The sequence below is a fragment of the Hippocampus bargibanti genome, linkage group LG04 (genome assembly GCF_051943395.1).
Source record: "Hippocampus bargibanti isolate YZ-2025 linkage group LG04, ASM5194339v1, whole genome shotgun sequence".
Taxonomy (NCBI): Eukaryota; Metazoa; Chordata; class Actinopteri; order Syngnathiformes; family Syngnathidae; genus Hippocampus; species Hippocampus bargibanti.
In genome coordinates this window covers 30,889,545-30,907,534 of record NC_142737.1, presented here as the reverse complement: position 1 = coordinate 30,907,534, position 17,990 = coordinate 30,889,545, and the positions used below count along the sequence as shown (strand labels likewise).

General features: G+C 43.6%; 1 protein-coding gene across 1 annotated transcript in view; it reads left to right on the top strand.

Moving 5' to 3' along the window:
- The window catches only part of oclnb (occludin b), a 43,367-nt gene extending 36,265 nt beyond the window's left edge, over positions 1-7,102 (top strand). Inside the window, exons 6-9 of the mRNA XM_088995111.1 lie at positions 1,796-1,900; positions 2,796-2,967; positions 5,751-5,792; positions 5,873-7,102. Of these exons, the coding sequence (XP_088851237.1) occupies positions 1,796-1,900; positions 2,796-2,967; positions 5,751-5,792; positions 5,873-5,971 (418 nt within the window). The 3' untranslated portion in view covers positions 5,972-7,102. The remainder of the gene's footprint in view (positions 1-1,795; positions 1,901-2,795; positions 2,968-5,750; positions 5,793-5,872) is intronic.
- Positions 7,103-17,990: the final 10,888 nt, after the last annotated feature.

Genomic DNA, 17,990 nt, shown 5'->3' with positions numbered 1-17,990 from the left:
AAGATTGGTATGGTGGGCACTGCCACCTTCACAGTGCGCTATGGCTCGAGGACTCTCCCCCCCTTCACCTTCCAAATATCCCGTCATGGCGCCAACCTCTTGGGCTTGGACTTGTTTTGTGCACTCGGCTTTTCTATCTCTGACAATGCGGGTGCCACAATTCACCCAAAGGCCAACGGGGGTGGAGAAAGCTCCAACCAAGCAGAAGGCCTGCCCTACTCTTCCTCAGCCAGCAGAGGGCCCAACGAGAAGCGCCGGACGAAGCAACCCACACTGACTGTGTCGGACTGGGTCCGCATTCGCCGGCCGAGCTGCTCTCACAATTTGGACTCATTCTGGACAGCACAGTCCAGATTACCGTCCAACTCGGACCGACCACCTTCTGTCTAGCTGACGGGTCGCGTTGGCATGCCAGCCGCCTAAGGAGAGTGGCGGCACCGACCCCCTCGAACGACTTCTCAGGCAAAGACTACTAACGTCCTGTCACACATCAGAGAACACCGATGGGACGCCTCGAAGAGCGTGGTGAACCAGCCGTGCCTGTGGGGCCAGAGCCTCGGCCAGCTCGTGTTCGCCTTTGCCCTCGGTATTTGGACAATTATCACCGATTTTGAATGTTCAGACCCTAGCCAGTGCTTAGCCTATCGCGTGGCAGAATAACCCACACGGCTAAGCAGGGAAACCGGCAGTCTACCCGGTTTCCCTTGTTACAGAGTGTTTTTGGTTCCTTCAGGGAGGGGGGGTAAATGTAGCATATGTCACACTGCTACAGAATGTTGCGACAGGTCATAAAGCAGCGGTGACGTCACGACCGCAGGTAGACTAAGATGGTGGCACAATAAACACGTTGACAAAGCAACTCTCCTCTCTCATTCCTCCGGACACAACAGGGTCGCCACAGCAAATCATGGTCCTCCATCTTTAGAGGTTTGACCTGTATGTTTGTTTTGGCCAAGCTTATACGTTGGGTGCCCTTCCTGACACAACCCTGTGTATTTATCTAGGCTTGGGACCGGCACAGGAAGACTTATGTACCTTTGTGGCTACAGAGCAAGAACTCGCTCAGCAACAGGCTCTCAAACACAAAATGGTCATCGGCACAGCAACATTCAAAAAAGCAAAAACTATACTCACCATTTGATGAAAATGCTCTGATTTTAATGGGCATCTCTTTCCCTACATTACATCACAAACAGAACTTCAAAGTCCTTTAAGATGCTTTATCTTCCAGTTACATCATAATAAATAATTAATAAATAAAGCAGTTATTTCAAAACCGTTCAATTTGCAATGGCAAGTTTTTCAGAAATTAAGTTGAGATCAAAACTATGCCCGCAAAACCTTAAACATTTGTCCGTGGTGAAATCAGTGACTGATTGACTGACTGCCATTAAACAAAATATCCGTAGAGCTAAAATTCTCATCCTCCCTCCACCTCTGTGTGGGGGGACAGGGTTTTCAGCCGCTTTGCCCCCAAAGTCTGGAAATCGTTTCCTCCCAACATCCGTAATATTGATTCGTTCCCCACCTTCAAATCCCATCTCAAAACCCTCCTATTTAAAATCACAGTCTCTTTATAGGTTTCTTTCCTGTTTTTATTCATAATTTTATCTGTGATTTTATTCACGTTCCTGTTGAATGTGATTGTAAAGTGTCCTTGAGAGCCTTGAAAGGCGTCTACTACTAAAAGTATGAATTAAGGAGGCCATCGAGGCAAACACAAATACAATTTACGCATAAATGACTCAATGACATTTATTGAAAATTCAAAAACATTTGTAACATTTGTTTGTAGGAATTCTGATATCTTCAGCACCATGGACGGCCTAAACAGCAGATTCATAGATAATGACACTGGACCAGATTCAGGAGATGACCTTGACGAAGAGAACTTCAGCAAGTACGTACACCACACTGTATTTTGAAAAGTTGGTTAATATGCTGAGATGGGTACTTTCTATTTTACCATCCTCTGTCTGCGATTTGGTCACCTAGCGCCAACGTCCCTCCATCCTTATCATAAAATAACTGTCCTCTGTCCCTTTAAAGACCTGGCACATAATTGGATTTATTGTGAAGCAGTGTGGACAACTTTACACACAAGAAATAAAAATAAACTATGAACAGCATTGACAACTCCAAGGTCGTTTTTGTCCTTCACCCATTTTTCCCAAATAAGTTAGTTTGGATAACTCGTGTCTGAGTGGAAAAGGTACATAATACGTCACACGCATACAGATGAATAAGCAGCAGCTGAAAATGCGCACCCACCCACACACACGCACACACACACACACACACACACACACACACACACACACACGCCACACAAGACACATTGTGTGGGATGAGACCGAGAGGCATGCAACTCAACCAGCTTTCTTTTCAGGCTGGATTGAATTGATTACAGTTTGGGTCAACCATGATAGCATTTAGCTGTCAAGATTTGCAAGGCGGTGGACACAAAAAAGCAGGCAGGAGGGAGGAGCAGGGTGCATATGGCTCGCGAGCCATAGGTTCCCGACCCCTGCGTTACAGCATGGGTCAATTACGGGACAGACAAAAAACCATGTCTTTCCTTGAATGGTTAAACTTAAAAAAAAATGAAAACCTCTGTGCATTCTCTCTGGGGAAATAATGGTCCATTATTTTCCAGAGAGAGAATGCCTACCTCTGTTATTATGGGTTTTATTTAGTTATTTACCATTGTGAGTCATGACACTGCTTGGAGCCTATTCTTTATGTTGTTAGTTTACTTTCCATGTGATATATGTTTTAATTCCTTCCCTCTGTAGACTGTTTCCTTCCATTGTGAACGAGGAGGAGCGTCTAACCTACAAACAAGAGTTTGAGCGGGATTACCATGAGTACAAAAGAATTCAAACTGAGCTGGACAACATCAACCAGAATATTGCTCATCTGGATGACAAACTGGACAAATATTCAGATAGCAGCCCACAGTTTCTGGTGAGGATGGGGAAAAAAAGGCTGGTGCACCACTACTCAAAATCGGGATTTCATACTGATTTCATCTGGACCGTGGACATTTGATGTGATAGAGTACATTGTCTTTGTTCTTTATTGATCATTTCATACACATGTTTTATTTTTGATATAGTTACAGTATTCCAAGTAGAATAGATGGTGAAATCGATGTTACCTGTCATTACGGCAATAACATCAACAATGCTATGGCCTTTGACATAACCATGTCGTTTAGTAGCTCACAAGACCCGACTCCAAATTAGCAAGTTAATTAACAGACTCATACTCGCTCAGAGTTTGAACTTATTTAGATTGAATAGTTTAAGTCAGGGCAGCCCGGTAGTTTGGTGGTTAGCGCGCCGGCTTCACATTGCAGAGGTTGCCGGTTCGCGTCTCGCTCAGGCCTCCCTGTGTGGAGTTTGCATGTTCTCCTTGTTTTCTCCGGGTCCTCCGGTTTCCTCCCACCTCCTAAAAACCTGCATGGCAGGCAGATTGAACACTCCAAATTGTCCCTGCGTGTGTGTGTGTGTGTGTGTGTGTGTGTGAGAGTGACTGTTGTTTGTCTTTGTGTGCCCTGTGATTGGCTGGCAACGAATTCAGGGTGTCCCCCGCCTCGTGCCCGAAGACAGCTGGGATAGGCTCCAGCACCGCCCGCAACCTTAATGTTTGAGTCATTTTTCCCACTGCCAGTCCCAACTGAATGACAATAATGTTGCATTTTTATTTAAACCAGCAGAGAAAATTAGTCAGGTGGCCTGTACAGGTGGTTGTTTGTCTCTGGGTGCCCAGCTGGTATTCAATTTAAGGTGTCCCCTGCCTACTGCCTGAAGAAAGCTGGGATACTGTAGGCTCCAGCACTACGTGAGACCCCCGGATAAAAAAATGGATGGATGGATGAATATTTGCATGAATGGATGCAGAAAATTAGTCATGGTATGTTCCTTTTGTTACTTCAGAAAAATCACATTTTCAGGCCTTGGTCACTCAAGAAATGTCCTCACTCATGATCTATCCAAGTAGTACATTTGTGTAATTAAAAATTTATTAGTGTGATTTATTGATGTATGAAAGTGGTCAGCTTTATTTCATTTTATGCTGCTTGAGATAAAGCATCACTGATGTGAATTCTCATTAATTAAAGTGCAGCACTGAAGGAAGGTTTGTCCCTACTTTGTTCATTAAGTCGTTTTTTCATGAGCCATGGTGCCACTGTACAGAACCTTTTAAAGGACAACCAACAGCATTTTTTTCATTTCCTAACTGACTAACTAACTTCTAAAATATCCAAAATACACAATCTGATATTTTTAGTCAAATGCAAAACACCAAAAAAATGACTTAAAGTTGCCCAAAACTGCCACTAATGAGCTTGAAACTGGGGAGATTCAGAAAGCCTCTCCCCCTTGTTCGTGACGTCACGTTAGGTTTGGCCCACCCACAAACTGCCTTGCTCCAGAATCAAAACAATGGCTTCAGAGAGTTCAGATTCGAAGAAGATGCTTTCTTGTTACTCATCCAGTTATGAATATGATTCAAATAGTTCTGAAGAGGAAAGCATAAATGTTTGCGATCGATTAAAGACATCCTTCCGTATCAATTTGAGCCCTCTGCAAGCAATGAAAACGGTGAAGGAGATCTGTAGCAGCCCAGAAAATGCACAAGATGGCGCACAAGCTGCGTTTAGTCCAGTATATGGAGCCTTCGGTCAAAGCTGCCCGTGATTGGTTAAAATCCGTGGTAGAAGACAGAGGGGTGGATTTTACGCACACACACAAAAGGAGAAGAGACAGCGGCACAAATTGAGCAGCACACGAACATCAGAGATGTTGAGACGAGAGAGTTCGACAGCGCTACAGAGTAACAAATGACAAGGTGGAAAGTGGATGTTTGTCCGATCGGTTTGCTCCACTAATATGGCGATTGCTCTCTTTCACCAGGTGAGCTCACAGTTAGCATGCAGTCCGATTAAATTAGTAAACATGTATCAAACTTCCGCTATCCAAGCGCTGAATCGCTAACTCCAGTTAGCTTCCTCGTTCGCCTCTGCTGGCGCTATACTGCTCTGGTCCGTAGGAAATGGCTGGTTTGTCCGCTGGGAATTTGTGTAAACTTGCACCTTCCTTATGCGTGTTACCACAATTGGCTGCCACACAACGATTCACCATCACATTATTTATGTAGTTTTCCGTCTAATTTCACGTTCAACGTGGTGTTTTCAGACGAAAAAAAAGCACCCAAAATGCACTGTGTGTCGCTTTCTCAGTCAGGGGCGTACCGAATGTGACGTCACTTCCGGCTCGAAAAGAAGACTTCATGAATATTCAGCATGACTTTTATAATGTAACATATAGCTATATGCGGTGGAATCTTTGTAAAATGCGGTCAGTAGAAGTCATTTGAAGTGATTTTACAAATTATGGACGCAACTTGTCGGGAGGTGTCGGTTGTCCTTTAAAGAGAGCGCCGGGGGGTTTGAAAAATGAAACATAAACATCCCAGTGAAACATAGCGGCTGAAAAAGCCTTTTTTTTTTACAAACCTGAGAAATAAATGTCAGTATACATACATGTAGCTGATGTAAAATGTCCGATATAAAATACAGTTGCACAGTATTTGTATATGAAGAAAATTATGTCAATTGTTGCAACCGAACTTCAGTCATTGGGCAATTTCATCATACACACTTGTGTATAATGGTCTAATCTCAAATTATTCTCTTTAGGATTGCCATTTAAATTAATTTTCTCTCCAAATGTTCTTTTCAGGATGCCATGGAACAGTACACCAGACTGAAGAATCTTAAGAAAGTAAGTCCTTTAAAATGCCGCAGGTGGTCCTTTAGTTATTAAAATAACATTTTGCTTTTGATCTCTTCTTTTCATGTTAGTCCTCCGATTACCAGATCAATCGGAAGCAGTGCAAATATCTCAGGTCCAAGCTGTCCCACATCAAAAGAATGATCAGTGAATACGATCATCGACTTTAAATCTTGAGTTGCTCTTCAGTGAATGATGCAAACCCCCAGTGTCTTTTTTTCTAATTTTTCAGGACTCGCCACAGCTATACACAAAGAATATACTTTAAGAGTTAAGGTAGCTGGATTTTGTGTGTTTTGAATTCATTAACTATAAAAACAATAAGATTTTTCATGGACTGTACATATGATATTCAATATTACTTCAGATAACATTTAAAGAATACTTTTTTAAAGCCAATTTAAACATATCCTCTTAAAAGCAGAGTGAATTTAAAATCAGTGATCAGCTCTTGTAAACAATATTTGATTCACAATAGTGCATGTTTTTTATTGTGATTTTTAGCAGAACTGGAATAAAAGGTTTCACTAGATTTTGTGGTATTGTTTGTCATGAATTTTGAGTTTTACGAGCTTGCTCTCAGCTTTGTTCTTACTGCCTACAAGGGTTTATTTTATTTGTTGACACACAGAAAATTAAATGTAAAAACTCGTATGAAGAATCCAAATTATGAGTGTAGGATGCATAAATGGAATATGACAGATGATTTTTGGCTTATGGCTTAAGCCATGCAAACAATATTATTTAAAATTTAATATTATATTTAAAAAAAGTTTTCAATGTAGTTTGTGAAGATTTATTTTCGGGGGATAGAGGGGGAGCAGGGAGGTCACAGTTTTACATGTTACAAACCAAGCATTATGTCTGGGGCTTTGATCCTCTCCTCATTATGTCATCACAAAGAGGGTACAGCAAGTCCTGAAGAATGAATGTCTCTCTGTGTCTTTGTTTTGTCATATTGTCTCTATGCTGTCATATTATTTGTTATTTAGTTTTTTTTGTTCTTTTGACTTCAAGACGGCGCCCCGAGAGTGGCTGCCTTTCCAGCAGCTCATGTATTTTGTTTTTCTACTTTCATTCCTTTCATCACTTTGCTGCTGTGAAATGTAAATTTCTCCACTGTGAGACTAATAAAGGCAAATCCAATCCAATCCAATCCAATCCAAATTGTTCCAGCACTGATTTCCAAAATAGACAATCATTAAACACAAAAATGTGTGGACTTCTCTACTTGAGAGCTTTGAAAGGAGCTTAAAATGTCATGTATTATTATTATTATTATTAAACTTCTGAAAATACCACATTGGTTTATGCTCTCAGTTGCTCATTTATGAGGAAATTGACTCTTACTTTAAATTATCTACAGACCACATCTGGATTTATTTGATATGCCCCTAAGATATGAACACATCACATTCCTTCCTCGGACAGTATTGATTCAATTTAAATCTTGAAGAATTTGCTTGACTGACCCCAAAGCCTTGCCACTGCGCACTCAGGTGTTCTTGAGCCTGTGTGGTGATATTTTTATGCAGTGCCTCTTGAAAGATCGAAAGTCACAGGGGTATTTAATTTATTATTCCTTTTTTGGGCTTGTCTCTTACACTTACTTGAGCTTCTTCTTCAGATTTTTCAGGATATAATGAGCCATGGATGATGACATTCGTAAATTCCTTGCAATTGAACTTATAGGAATATTGTCATTAATATCTTTTTTTGCTACCCGGACCAGCTTTTTTGGTTAACAATGATTTTCTCAGAGAGCCAGTGATCCACTGGAAACTGGCAACTTCACAGTGCAGTGCGCAGGGTTTGATTACTGCTCTGGCCTCAGTGTGTGTATTTTGCATGTTCTCCGGGTGCCTGTGTAGGTTTTCTCCGTGTACTCTGATTTCCTCCCACATTCCAAAAACGTGCATTATGTGGAATACTCCAAATTTTCCCTCGGTGTGAGTGTTCTGCCCAAGAAATTGCATTACAATTCAGCACAGTGCCCCCTAGTGGTGGAAATAGTTAAAACCACTTAAAAAGTTGTGGAGTAGCCATTTTGAAATATAACAGTGGAGAGGTGTGATCACATCCACATCAATCCTCTTTCTTTTGACTTGTTCAGGCACGATCTGTAAGTACATTTACACGATTAAACATTTTACTGTTTGTTGTGCAAGTTATATATAAGCCTACAGCAATATTTCATCAGTTAAGCATTTCACATGCTTACCATAGAATTGTTGAATGAGCTTGGGAATAGGCCTGTTACATTAATGTAATTTTATATGTATAATTGGATGCTGTACAACATTCCTATTGTTTTTCTGTTTGTATGCAGTTTTACAAGAAAGACTTCCATAAAAATACCAAACGGTGGATTCTCATCTTCGTGTTTTTTATTGGACCATTGATGAAAAGGTTTCTTCAGCCGTCATCTGTACTTCTTTGAAGGTGTCGGACATTTCGCTTCTTAGCCAAGAAACTTCGTCAGCAGTTTCGTCCTCACCACTGAGACTGCTGCTGGGGTCCAACATAACATTAGAAGAGAAAAAAAGCGTTAACTACTACAAAAAGATAAAAATATTACTATTTTGCCAGCAGACCAGGGTAGGTGTACAGTGCTTCTCAACACATCGGATTATGAAGCGTGCATGAAAGAACCAAACTTAAACCGGACCACATCTGCCAATTATTGGAAATCTGCCTTAATACTATGTACAATTTAGGGAGAAATTTTACAAACAAATTCATGGTTGTGCTATGGGCTCACCAGTTTCACCCATCGTGGCATGGAAGAGATGGAGAAACAGGCCCTCACATCCTTCCCGGGGACAAAACCTAGACATTGGTTTAGAAACGTGGACAATACTTTTGTCATAATTAAAAAACAAGAAATTCAATCCTTCACAGATCACCTCAACTCAGTAGATATCAACAACTCGTGAGGACATGAAATCCAAGCGCCATATAAGAAACGGAGCTGGCCATGAGCTCGCCATTTTGTGCCTCTTTTTTTTGGGTGAGAGATGTTCCCCCAATGTTGCCTCAAAATGGCACATATAATTCTTTAATCGATTGCAAACATGTATGCTTTCCTCTTCAGAACTACAGTGTATTTGAATCATATTCATAACTGGATGTGTAACAAGAAAGCATATTATCCGAATCTGAAGGCATTGTTTGGATTCACAAGCAATGCAAGTCATTTTTATTGGTGTTTTGCATTTGAATACAAAGTGACATCGGTTGTCCTTTAATACACAGTATGGAATGTACAGTAATTTTCAAAATCATCAGGCTTCAGTAGACAAAACAAGAAACGTTGTAAAAAACGATTGCATTCATATACAGTACAGTGGGCATGTACATAATACAACAGGGAAACTGCAACGCTTACATCTTACTGTATTATGTATGCAATTTAAAAAAAGTCAGCAATCTTCTTCTGCTTCCCATTTTTACCTTTTAACACAAACACTTCAATCTCGTCTGCTACACACGAGCTAGCGTCTGAAAACGAAAATGGCTCTGCTACACAGGAGCTGGACACGTAACAAACTCACGTGACCAAGTCGACCAATGGCGCGACCGATACAGATTTCGATAATGGTGGTACTGTATAGAAACCCCTAAGCAAATATTGATTCATCTTAAATATCTTTTGTATCGATATAAACATAGCAAAATGGCCGGCGGGAGATTAAAAAGAGCACCGTAGTAACCGGATTATCGTAAAAACCACAAATCGTACTAAACGGAACTAATTATACATAAAAAGACTAGAAATGTGCACGGGAAATGAAAATAGTGTCATAATAAGCAGTATTATCAATATAAACAATATAGATATAACAAGACTTTACTGTAAAAGAGGACAAAGCGTGAAATACAGAAGTATTTAGGAAGGCCACGCACACTGACCAATACTTACTTTTCGATTCTAACCACCCTTTACAACACAAAGTTGGAGTTATCAGAACCCTCCAGCATAGGGCTAAACTAATACCAACAAGCGTTGAAGGTAGAGAAAAGGAGTCTAAACATATCAGGAGAGCACTCACTAACTGTGGGTACCCTCAGTGGTCATTTAACAAATGTCAGAAAGAAAGAATAGGGGAATGAAACCAAAAATTCTGAAGATACAAATAGGAGAGGAGGAGCAGTACCTTAAATTGCAGGAGTTTCTGAAAAACTACAGTCCTTTGGCAACACAAAAATTCCTACTTATTTCAAACCGATAAACACCTTAAGGCAAAAATTAGTTCATCCAAAAGATAGGCTGCCAAATGAAAAACAAAGTAATGTAGTTTATTCAATACATTGTGAGAATGAAAATTGTAAAGCGCAGTACATTGGGGAGACTAAACAAATTCTCAAAAAAAGACTATCAACATCACAGGGATAATACGAGTGGGCCTCAATCGGCAGTACATATGCACCTAAAAGCTATCAACCACTCATTTGACGACAATGAGGTTAAAATCTTAGCGAAAGAACATAGATGGTTTGAAAGGGGAGTAAAAGAAGCGATTGTCATGAAACAGCTAAATCCTTCTTTAAACCGATATGGTGGGGTGAGGTTCAATTTGGATCGTTCGTACAACAGCCTGCTTAGGCAAAATAGGATTAGTAATACTGATGAGGTGATACCGGTGGATGTGGGGCAATCAGGCCAGTTGTTAGTCAGAACAATAGGAACAATCAGTGGAGCTGCAGGGAGAAGAGGATGAAGGGGGGAAAGGCACTCGGGCCTGATGATTTACCAATCGAGGTATGGAAGTGTCTTGGAGAGGTGGCAATGGTGTTCCTGACTCAACAAGATCTTAGATGGTGAACAGATGCCTGAAGAATGGAGACGAAGTGTACTCGTGCCCATGTTTAAGAACAGAGGAGATGTGCAGAGTTGTACTAATTACAGAGGAATAAAGTTGATGAGCCATACAATGAAACTCTGGGAAAGAGTAGTTGAAGCTAGACTAAGAGCAGAAGTGAACATTTGTGAGCAGCAGTATGGCTTCATGCCAAAAAAAAGTACGACAGATGCAGTGTTTGCTTTAAGAATGCTGATAGAGAAGTACAGAGAAGGTCAGAAGGAATTGCATTGTGTCTTTGTAGATCTGGAGAAAGCGTATGACAGGGTGCCCAGAGAAGAGCTGTGGCATTGCATGAGGAAGTCTGGAGTGACTGAAAAGTATGTCAGAGCGGTGCAAGACATGTATCACGAAAACATGTATCACGAAAACAGTTGTGAGGTGTGCTGTCGGTGTGACTGAGGAATTCAAGGTGCAGGTGGCACTCAACCAAGGGTCAGCTCTGAGCCCCTTCTTGTTTGCTCTGGTGATGGACAGGCTGACAGACGATGTTAGACAAGAATCTCCTTGGACCCTGATGTTTGCAGATGACATTGTGATCTGTAGCGAGAACAGGGAACAGGTGGCGGAGAAACTAGAGATGTGGAGATATGCCCTGGAAAGGAGAGGAATGAAGATCAGTTGCAGCAAGACGGAATATATGTGTGTGAATGAGAGGGATCCAAGTGCAAGAGTGATGCTACAGGGAGAAGAGATAAAGAAGGTGGAGGATTTTAAGTACTTGGGGTCAACTGGCCAGAGCAATGGAGAGTGTGGAAAAGAGGTGAAGAAGCGTGTCCAAGCAGGCTGGAGCAGCTGGAGAAAAATGTCAGGTGTGATGTGTGATAGAAGGGTTTCAGCTAGGATGAAAGGAAAAGTGTATAAAACCGTGGTCAGACCAGCCATGATGTTTGGACTGGAGACAGTGCCACTGAAGAAAAGACAGGAAGCAGAGCTGGAGGTAGCGGAGCTGAAGATGTTGAGGTTTTCTTTGGGTGTGACCAGGTTGAATAGGATCAGGAATGAGTACATTAGAGGGACAACTCACATTCGAGGCTTTGGAGAGAAAGTCAGAGAGGCCAGACTGAGATGGTTTGGACATGTCCAGAGGAGAGAGAGTGACTATATCGGGAGAAGGATGTTAAGCCTTGAACTGCCAGGCAGGAGACCAAGAGGAAGACCGAAGAGGAGGTTTATGGATTCTGTATGAACGATCCAAATTGAACCTCACACCACCAGACCGGTTTAATGAAGGATTTTGTTGTTTTATAAGAATCGCCTCTTTTACCCCCCTTTCAAACCATCTATGTTCGTTCATACAATAGCCTGCTCAGGCAAAACAGGTTAGGCAACTTTCGCAATGCTGATGAGGGTCGTTATGCTGATGAGGTGATACCGGGGGCAGTGGGGGTAATAGGCCAATCGTTAGTCAGGAATGTAGGAACAATCAGTGGGGCCACAGGGAGGGGTCCCCCGCCCCTCCCAACCTGAGAGTAGGGACCTATCATAGCTGTGTCCGGCGCCACCATGTCTGGACATTAGGGATATATAAATGGGGCCGATACGACCAGTCAGACTTTAGTTCGATGACGAAGCCTCTTGGATAAGAGGCGAAACGTCCGAAACCTTCACTTTTGTACAGATGACGGCTGAAGAAACCTTCTCATCGATGGGTTGATGCAATATATCAATATGCCTTTCATGATACTTGCATTATGTACAGTTTTTTAATGAAACGTTTTTTCAAATTTACATTTGCACAGTATAGAGTTGACATTTTTATTTTGTTATGCGTAGAATATCTTGTTTTCTATCCTTTCATCCCCCCACCCCATCCCCTTTCAAATTGCTGATGTGGACTGCAAATTTCCCCATTGTGGAACGAATAAAAGTTTTCTGATTCTGAAAGTGTATCCCAAAGGATATCCTGAACAGAAGAAGAAAATGTATGTGATGTTGGATGACCAAAGTAATTTGTCACTCGTCAAGTCTTCTTCGACATGTTTAACGTTCAGGGAATGGTCTCGCCTTATACATTGAAGACATGTTCTGGCATGACAGAAACCAGTAGAAGAAGAGCCACAAACTTCATCATCGAGGCTATTGATGGCGGAGTATCCATGGTACTGCCAACACTCATTAAGTGCAATCTGATACCTAATAATAGAGAGGAGTTACCAACTCCAGAGGCTGCTACACATCATCGCCATCTCAAAACCATTGCTCACAGGATACCACCGCCGCAATCCTTCTGTTGCCTGGAAGAGATGTCATCCGAGTTCACAAAGTTCGCAGTCAGCGTAATGGGCCACACAGTGTGCCATATGCCCAACGCCTTGATTTGGGATGGGTAATTATAGGAGACGTCTGCTTCAGGGGAGCCCACATACCCACTGTGAACACTTTCAGGACGAGTATCCAAGAGAATGGTCGAGTTAGCTTCTTCAGACCCTGTGAGACCAGCATGAGAGGTTCACAGGAGAGCACCCTAAACAACATCCTCAAAAGCCAGTTCAAGATGGTTTTGGCGAGCATATCTTCAGTCACACCATTGAGGATGAGAAATTGTCCCTCTCTGTCAAAGATGAACTCTTCCTCCAAATCATGAATAAGGAGTTCTCAAAGGATGACTCAAACAGTTGGGTGGCTCCCCTCCCGTTACGGTTTCCAAGGCAACGCTTGCCAAACAACAGGGAGCACGCCCTCAACTGTCTCCTGTCTCTTCGGCGTACTTTGAAGAAGCCAGAGATGAAAGATCACTATGTAAAGTTTAGATGGAAAGAAGAGAGCAAGCCATCCAACCTCTCCTCGTCTGAGTCTTTATCAGAGTCCAACCACGCTCGACCTCAGCAGCAGCCCCGAGGCCAACAACTAGGCCGGGGCAACAGAGACAGACCGGCATCCGGTCCCCCTCTACCACCTGCTCACACAGACAGCATCGGGACCAGAACCAGGATCAGCTGATCCGCATGCCGAACACAGGCCAAAGTCCAGCTATCAGGTGTGGGATGGCAACCCGCAGTCCCCCCGGGAAAAGAGACCCCTCTCAGGGTGCAACATCCGCATCCCTAACCTGGCGCCAACCGATGGTGTGATGAAGACCACACAGCAGACAATTCGGCCATTCAACACGTATCCCAGGGCGGAAAGCGACCCCACGAGTCATCCTCTCAAAACGCCCCGCGCCCCTCCGAGGACCTTCCGGCCATAAGCCCCCCGTCAGGCAACTGCACTCTCACCACACCTCGTCTCATCCCTGTCACGTCCGAACGAGGTGTGGCGACAGATCTCGTCGGACAAAAAGGAGAGCTGAATCTAAAATACTCGATGGAGACAGGAATAGGTTCAAAAGAGGCTTTACTGACACACGCAGGGAACAAACAAAGTGGCGAAATGGAAAAGTGAGGCAACGACTGCAGAGGAGGACCAACCTGCGGACTGCGAGGCGACAAGGGCATGGAATGCGGAAATACACCGGTGAATACCAAGCCTAACCGGGTGACTTTTATAGCCAGAAGGCACAATCAGTGGATTGGGATCAGGTGCGTGAGCCCGGATGAGCAGGTAGGGGAGGGGCGCACACCTGACGCCAATCAGGATGTGACAATCCCAGCCTGACGTCAGAAGCGGGTCAACACCCACACACGCCTCACCCCAGCGTGCCAGCCCCACGACTACTGGCCCCCTCCGCCCTGCCGCCGGCGGCAACAGATATCCGCAGAGAGAGCCGCAGTGTGTGTCCCACGAGCAGTTCCGGGCAGCTACACAATTAGTGGTGGATCCCGGCAACCTGCGCACCTATTTGGACCAGTACATCAAGATCGGGGAGGGGTCCATGGGCATCGTGTGCATCGCCACCGTCAAGACGACAGGAAAATTGGTCGCTGTGAAGAAGATAGGATATTGACACCTACCTTCTGATGATGTTTGTTGGTTTTCCATCTTATAGATGCCAGGCGGGGAGTGTTCTGCCCCCAGTAATTGCATTACAATGCAGCACAGTGCCCCCTAGTGGTGGAAATAGTTAAAACCACTCAAAAAGTTGTGGAGTAGCTATTTTGAAATATACCAGTGGAGAGGTGCGATCACATCCACATCCATCCTCTTTCTTTACATGAATGTAATTTTATATGTATGATTGGATGCTGTACAACATTCCTATTGTTTTTTTCTGTTTGTTTGTAGTTTTACAAGAAAGACTTCAATAAAAATACCAAACGATGGATTCTCATCTTCGTTTGTTAAGCGCGCTGTCTACACACTAACATTTGGTTAGGGCAGAAGTGTGAGTGAGAGAGTAGGAGAAATGGGGCCAGGGGGTGATGTTGTCTTTCTGTACCCATGTCTATGATGTGGCTCTTTGCAGTAACACAGTAAAAAATGGCTCTTAAATCACCGACTGGTTGCCCCCTCCGTGCCACCGCTCTAGTGCCTGGCAATTGATAAATACAGGTGTGCAGTGAAACGAGGGACCTCGACTGCCATCCGCTGGAGACACACAAGAACAGGAACACAGCTGGAAATCTTATTGGAAAGTAACCAAATTACAAAAATAAATAAATTAGCTACAAACAACTGGAAGCTATGGATACATTAAGACCAAAATACTGCAGGAAATACATTATTACTATTTCATACATGATGGCAAGTGGTTCAGAGTGCGCAACTCTGTGTTTTGAAGTTAGGTGTTGTGTTTGTTTTATTTTGTTACAGCTGCAGCTGTTGTGAAAGAGCAACATAAATCAGCAGTGGAGGAAGGAGCACACACGACTGACTGGAATACGTCTTTATTACAACTGCTAACAGGTGGATCTGACTAAAGCACGGAAAATGCAATAAAACATTGTAAACATAAACATGCCCCCTGCTGTATACCTGCTGGGTGTCACAACCCGAACGAGGCGAAGAGAGTCACGCCTCGTTTGGAGCGAAATAATTAGTTGGATCTCCAAAGTAGCAGACAGATACAGGTGTACCATATACGTAAATGATTTAATTTGGTAGCATAAACACGCACGAAACAAAATACAAACTAAAGGCGCTGGTCAAATACGGACCAGGAGAATATGAACAAGTACCAACGAAAACGAGAGTAAGAAAGCAATGGGAAAACAACCCTCGCAAATACAAACGATAAAAGTTACTTAACAAGAGAGTGTAACGAGTAATACCCTCTCAAGAGAATAAAACTCACGGAGGGGCCTCGGATGGGAAGTAAAGCTCAGACGAAATAGTCAAACCTGGGCAATGGAAGTGGCGAGACAACGTGAATTAACCGGCCATCCCATGACTGAATGACCCATTATCCACTTAAATACCCGGTAACATAATGAGGTGATTGGCAGCAGGTGTGTAACAGACGAACCCGCAACCTGCTGCCAAATCCGAATATGACACTGGGTTAGACGCAATGTCCTTGTGCCCGCCACACACCCAGGAACACCCAGAAGGAAAATCAAAGTGAAAACTTTGCAGGGGCCTGCCACAACGACTACACATTCCTTCATTCGGTGCCGCAGGTGAACTTATTTGGGCAGGCGACCCAGGTGAGGCCCGAGTGGGGGAACAACACTCATCCCTGGCATGCAGAAGTGAGGCTGGAGGTTTCGGAGGGCAACTGCTGCGTGGGACCTGGGCTGGCAAAATGTCCTCACCGACAATCAAATGATCTGGTTTGAGCCTGTCTAATGAAACGCACTTCAAGACGGTGCCGCGAGAGTGGCTGCCTTTCCAGCAGCTCCTGTGTTTTGCTTTTCTACTTTCATAACTTTGCTGCTGTGAAATGTAAATTTCTCCACTGCAAGACTAATAAAGGCAAATCCAATCCAATCCCTTCGACCAACCTTATCAAGCACAAAACCCTTTTCACCGTGTTCAAGCACTCGAAACGCACCATCATACGGAGCGCAGCTTTAAAAAACAATCGACATCACATTTTTTGTTTTTTAACTGACTCCAGAAAAACGTTTTATAGCATCTAAAATACCCAAAACACACAGTATTATATTTTTAGTCAAATGCAAAACACCAATAAAAATGACTCAGTGTCCAAAATCTGCAAAAAAAATCGAGCATTTTCAGAAAGTCCCGCCCCCAGTTTGTGACGTCACGCCAAGACGTCTTGCATTGCTGGAGAATAAAAACAATGGCTTCAGATTCGGATAATATCCTTTCTTGTTACACATCCAGTTATGAATATGATTCAAATAGTTCTGAAGAGGAAAGCATAGATGTTTGCAATCGATTACAGAATTTATTCCGTGTCATTTTGAGGCAAACGCGCGGGGGGAATATCTCACCCAAAAAGAGGCAATAAAATGGCCACCGAGCTGTGAAGAATGAATTAGCCCGTTTCCACAGGCTGATAAATTCCTTCCATGGAGCTTGACTCCCTCTGCTGGTGGCTTTTGGATGTAACACAAGGGTTTCAAAAAAACAGTACAGCAAAATACATTGATGTGATGGAAAGATGCTACAATGCGTCTTTTTTACGGTCAGGAGGCGGTCCTTTTCTAACGTCACGTGAGGACTCATCACCAACTCAAAAACAAGACTTCCTGAATGTTCAGAGCGAGTCTTAAAATGTAAAATATAGCTATATGCGGTGGAATCTTATTAAAATACGCCCAGTAGAAGTCATGTGAAGCCATTTTACAAATTATGGACACAACTTGTCCGGAGACGTCGGTTGTCCTTTAAGTGACTGGTGAAAATGTTCACACATCACACATCACCTGCGGGTGGTAGGCCATTGTGTGGCGTATCTGCACAACCAAGGACTGCGCTGTGGCCGACTATAGCTCAAACACACACTTGCGACCCCTGTCCAAGGCGATATCGGATGGCGTGCCGAAACGTGTGACCCAGGATGACGGAAACGCGCGGGCTTTATCTGCCGAGGTTGTGGAAGACAGGGGGACTGCTTCCGGCCTCCTAGTGGTCCGATTGACCATAGTGAGAAGATGTGTACAACCCTACGAAGGAGGGTCCAGATCCACATGGACGTGGTCAAATCTCCTGGTCAGGATCGTTAGTTTCCAGGTTCGCCCGGGTGTGCCAGTGGACTTTGGCGCACTGACATGCCACGCATGCAGCTTCCCACCTCCTGACGTTCTTTCGTAAGCGAGCCACCCCAAGTAGCTTGACTGACACCCAGGCGCCAGGGTGTTAGAGGGAATGAATAGAATTAAAAATTTGGCGACGCCACTCTCGCAGAACCACACGACGTGTGCCCCGTAAACACATCGCAGAGGAGAGCGGGACACACAGTGCCACCTCCTCAAGCTTCAGGGCCGTGCCTGCCGCCTAGAGATTGTGGATGTCCAGATCCTCAGATTGCGCGGCGGCC